The 5,641-nt window shown below is 46.6% G+C and overlaps 1 protein-coding gene across 1 annotated transcript in view; it reads left to right on the top strand.

Moving 5' to 3' along the window:
• The first annotated feature begins 559 nt into the window (after positions 1 to 559).
• Positions 560 to 5,641, top strand: part of LOC106808374 — a 20,880-nt gene continuing 15,798 nt past the window's right edge. Inside the window, exons 1-3 of the mRNA XM_014811074.1 lie at positions 560 to 628; positions 1,117 to 1,294; positions 4,752 to 4,914. Of these exons, the coding sequence (XP_014666560.1) occupies positions 560 to 628; positions 1,117 to 1,294; positions 4,752 to 4,914 (410 nt within the window). The remainder of the gene's footprint in view (positions 629 to 1,116; positions 1,295 to 4,751; positions 4,915 to 5,641) is intronic.

The raw sequence follows: 5,641 nt of genomic DNA on the forward strand, positions 1-5,641 counted from the left end.
CGTCTCTCTCCCCTGGGGCGCGCGTCTGCTCACGTCTCTCTCCCCTGGGGCGCGCGTCTGCTCACGTCTCGCTCCCCTGGGGCGCGCGTGGGCTCACGTCTCGCTCCCCTGGGGCGCGCGTCTGCTCACGTCTCGCTCCCCTGGGGCGCACGTCTGCTCGCGTCTCGCTTCCCTGGGGCGCGCGTCTGCTCGCGTCTCGCTCCCCTGGGGCGCGCGTCTGCTCACGTCTCGCTCCCCTGGGGCGCGCGTGGGCTCACGTCTCGCTCCCCTGGGGCGCGCGTGGGCTCGCGTCTCGCTCCCCTGGGGCGTGCGTAGGCTCACGTCTCGCTCCCCTGGGGCGCGTGTCTGCTCACGTCTCGCTCCCCTGGGGCGCGCGTCGGCTCACGTCTCGCTCCCCTGGGGCGCGCGTGAGCTCGCATGAGAGGCGGTAGGAGGGAAAACATCGATCTGCGTTCCCTAAGTTTAGTTAAGAGAAGTTTAAGTTTATGACTTTCACATGAAAACATTAGTTTAAGTAACAAGATGTGTGGATAATGTGTGGGATATGGTGCAAGATAAAATGGGGGTTGGGCAGGGCACATTTACATTTTCACCATTGAGGATGGAATCCGAAACATTACATTTCCTGGTAACGAACATCACAAATATACTTCGAGTCTGTCAGAGAAATGGTAAACCCTGTTTCAGTTCCTCAGCCAAACCTTAACACTAACAGACATTGCTTCCTCAGCCAAACCCTAACACTAACAGGCTTTGGGTTGTTTGGTGATCATGCACATCTTTTAACTTTGGCTTTCGCGTTCTCCAGAGTTGATGAGAGAATAGTGCAGGAGCTCTTGCTAGTATTTTGATATACAATGATGTAATCTGAGTGCAGAGAGGAGTGATTAAAGGCTTGCGACCAGTATCTGGCTATGATCATGTGCGTGTGTTGATTTAGTAAACTCTCCAGAGGTAGTTAGACATTGGTGAGGAAATTATTTCTAGCATTTAGATATACAGTTGACCTTGGTATATGATAACCACTCAAGAGAACCACCAGACTGCCCCCTATAAACATGTGGCTGTTCTACAGAGATAGGCAGATATTTTAAATGTTTTTCTACGTCATGGCAGGTGTTCGTGTTTGTTCATCGTAAGGCGGCCATCTTTGACACGACGATCTCGCGGCCAGCCTACAACACGGTGACTGAGGGCCTGTCGTACGAGCGGCACAGCTATGTGCTGCAGACGCCTACCGATGTCGAGCAGTACTGGTGCGACCTGCGCTGGTGCTGCCTCAATACCCCGCTCGGTGAGAGTGACACCACCTAGTGTGCTCGCTTCGTTTTTTACTCTTTATTTCTTTTTAGCTCATCTGACATAGTCGGATGCAGCTTGTAGAATCGCATGAGCGTGCGTCCGTCCGTGCGTCCGTGCGTCCGTCCGTCAACAGTTATGGCACACATCTTAACCGCTCGACGTACGGTCTTGATATTCGGGACGTCAGGGGGATCACGAAAAGGACTCGGGATGTCGAATTTTATGGGGTCAAGGGTCAAAGGTCAAGATGTGTCAATGGAGGGGGAATATTTCCCCCTTAACTTAAGGTATAGGAGGAAATACGGAATTGCGGCACAAATCTCAACGGCTCGACCTACGCTTTTAATATTCGATGTCGAGTGTGATGGGGAGGAAACCCTTCACCAGCGCGAAATTGGAGGTCAAAGGGCAGTGGGGGAAAGGTCAGATATCAGACATTTTCTGAGGACATGGTCCAACGGACCGAGTGAAAACTTTTTTGTTTCAGCGCTGACCTACCATTTTTATCACTTTATTGAAAGGACCATGAAATGTACTTTCCACAGATGTGCGAAGAGTAAGTGTCTGATAACCTTTTCATCCTCAAGTGGAGGGTTAAACATTGATTTGTTTACTGTTAAGAATGGATTAAACTGGGCTTGCTAGTAGAATCTGTACATGTCTGGATGTATGAGGCTACAATGTCACAGTGAAATTCCAAAAACTAAACTTAGTTTACGCTCCTTAAATCATAAAATTTGCGTGACCTGCATTCTGTACATGACAGTGCATGTGACTCTGTGCTGTGCAGTGGGGCCCTATGCACGCATTACCTGCATTAATTAGTCCCAGCTGGCATCATTTGTGACCTCCATTTCAGCCTGTAGGCTTGAGTATATAAATGGATCGAGTTAACCTTCTCTTCTGTCTTGCAAATTCGTTTTGCGATGGGAAGCTGGGGTGCTGCCATCTTTAATCTTGAGACACTTAATTGCACCTGCCATCATTAATCTTGAGACACTTAATTGCACCTGCCATCTTTAATCTTGAGACACTTAATTGCACCTGCCATCTTGTGGCAACTTGCATCAACAAACGCTCAACATCTTGATCTACTGCCGGCATAGCAAATGTCTAATGCACCCCACCCAATTCACGAAGGAACATTTATTGTCATAATTCAGTATATAGAAATATATGTATGCATGGCTTGTAGCAAACTATCTCCTATATATATATATTCATGTACAGAATCCATCTAACATAACTGGCAGAACGTGCGTTCACGTGCGAATTCACGTGCGTTGTATATACCGAGTGGGCTATGACCACTGTACATGCTGCGGCCACAGCGTACAGGCGCATATAAGATGTGAGGAACGAGTGATGCTTTCATAGGGGTGGCGGCTAGCCACACACGTGCACAGGCAGCGGCAGCTAAAAAGGGGGGAGACATGACATGAAATACGCGAGCGTAGCGATGGTGAGAAACAGTCGGAAACAGGCGAGTAGTGTCACTTTGTCGAAAATGACATAGGTCACACTCTGGCCACGCTCTCCATCTTTCAACCGATGCCCGGACGCATAACCTGGAGGCTAGGCGACCGGGGATGCGTTTCACGAAGCTCCGTTCCCTATTTTCTCTGCTATCTCATCCGCTAACTCCCGAGTTGTCTGCTAAATAGCGGAGGACGCTTTCACGAACCTCCGTTCGCTAAAGTTGCTCTCTATTTACCGCATTTTAGGGTGACAACTTTAGCGGGAGCTCTGCACGTCCCGCTAAGTTTAGCGGAGCACTCTATGGTGTATATAAAACCCATAAAAATACAAAATTCACACTAAACTACCATGAAACATGAGCTTTCGTAATAAAAAATAGTCTTGGCTGTTTGTTATGCATGTTATTGGGACAAAATATTTGTTTAAACACTGCACTAGGAGTATGACAAACGTTGTGTATTTAAATAGTTTACCATGTATTGCAATGGTTGTTGATGCCACCGATTTACGTGGGCCCTACGCGTGTAGTGTCTTTTTGTACTTTGTTTGCAAACTGGTTGTCAGGCGGTCAACCCCATTAGCACGCACCGCGTTAGTACGCACCAACTTGCGAGTAAGGCATGCGATGATACAGTAATTAGCACGTACTCGCCTAAAACACTTCACTACAATGAATAAGCAACCATTTCATGTAACTCTCATGGTCAACGCCATAACTGCGAGCACGAATGTGTAAGCGAGAATAATGGCAAACTTAATTCTATAAAACTTTAGATACAGAACACATCCGTAACCCGTTTGATACATACAAAGACACTAAAATCATCGCCAGATATAGATTGCCTAGGCATGTCGTTGCTCATCTAGTGGATCAACTTGAAGAAGAGCTCTCGCCCAGCACAATGAGATCTAGAGCCATATCTACCTCTTTACAAGTTTTGCGTCACTACGATTTTATGCAAATAGACGCATTCAGCAAACGACTTGCCATGCACTGGGTATACACGGCTACATACATACACGGCTACACGAACTCATGGCTATCAATACACGTGGCCTAGAAACCTCTTGAAAGTGCAGATAAGAGGGTGAGTTGTTTGTGTATATGATAGAACATAACCCAGCAACTGCACAACACGTTTGTAGTTATCTGCCAGCTGACTGCCAGCTCTCCTCCGCTAAATAGCGGAGGCATAGCGGAGCGTTTGTGAAACAAGAGTTGTCCGTTCGCTAAGTTCTCTGTTATTCCTACGTTCGCTAAATAGCGAACTGACAACTTAAGCGGAGAACTTTAGCGGACGTTAGTGAAACGCGACCCCAGTTCCGGATGCGTAGCCACTGTGAACATTTAAACCTCTTACCAATTCATTCATCTCTAAAAATATCGTTGTCGTGATACTGTGAATGTTTCTTTGTATTGCTTTTCGTGACCTCTTTTGTGCGCATTTATCTTCACAATTCTTCTTTTCAAAATTGTTACGATACAATAGTTCATTGTACTATGAATAGCTCATCAACTGATAAGACAATTGTAGATATTTTATGCATTGTAAGTAGCATATTCATAGCATTTCATAGCAAATGTCTATTGTACCCCACCCAATTCACAAAGGTTACTGATACCATCCTCATGCCTTCAAATGTTTCAGCACATATGCGAACACATTTGGGCCTAACAAACGTTTCACTACGCACGACTGAAATTTCGAGTTTATAAGCATAGCAACAGATCTCCGATGAGACCTGTCGCTCTCCGCACTTGTTTTTATTTTGTTTTATTTCATTTTGTTTTCTGTTTTAAATTTTCTTCTCCCCCTTTTTTGTGTACTTTAAAAAAAAATTCCCTGTTTCTCTTTAAAAAAACGTTTTCCTGTGAACGTGTTAATGCCTCTTCGCTACTCGCCACGGTTCGAGCGTCCCTTTATACGTCGGATAATCATGATTAAGTTCGACCTCCCGCCGACCTGCAGGTCTACACAGGGGTGCTCAGAGCAGCTCGACGATCGTGGACATCTACAAGAAGGCGGAGCTTGCGGTGGCGGCGAGGACGCACGAGAAGGACGAGGTCAAGGACACGGGCTTCGTGCCGGGCGACGCGCTCGGTGCTGCCGGTCTCGACTCCGCCATGTTCGCGTGAGTGCACAGATGATCGCGAATACATAGCCAATCGGTGTGGCGATAAAGTGTTCTAGAAACAAAGCTTAATAACGACGTGGGAGCTAGGAGGACACATGGAGGTTGGCGATGTGTATGTGTGTGCCCTGGTGCATGCATGTACGAGCTGGGTGACCGTGACAGACCTGTAAGGTATATCGAAGGGGCATGGTAATCCCGTTCGTGTGGATATGTCAATTAGTTTTATCTCCATATTAAAGTCGATCACACTTGACCCCGATGGTTGCATGTATCATGCAGCATTTTACGATGCATGTGCTGTACATTGTCGCGACGTGGAAGCATGAACTAAATAGAAATGTTAAGCTTGACATTGTTAAGATAAAGCACCATTGTTAAGATAAAGCACCATTGTTAAGATAAAGCACCATTGTTAAGATAAAGCACCCATTGTTAAGATAAAGCACCATTGTTAAGAGAGCCTTTAGCATGACTACCTTTTGATTATTAGTTACCTCCGCCAGGGGCTTGGCGGAAGTTATGTTTTCACCGGCGTGTCTTTGAGTGTTGGTTTGTGTGTTTGTGGGTTTGTGTGTTACCATGCACGTTTCAGTTCACTTCCGCTAGGTGCGCTGGCTGTAGACTTACAAACACACAACCACAGGCTAAGGGGCAAACACAGTCCTCCCCCACCTGCACGCTTGCACTAATCCGGATCCAATTAATTATTTAATTAATTATTTAA

Source organism: Priapulus caudatus, unplaced genomic scaffold, assembly GCF_000485595.1.
Source record: "Priapulus caudatus unplaced genomic scaffold, Priapulus_caudatus-5.0.1 Scaffold271, whole genome shotgun sequence".
NCBI classification, from domain to species: Eukaryota; Metazoa; Priapulida; class Priapulimorpha; order Priapulimorphida; family Priapulidae; genus Priapulus; species Priapulus caudatus.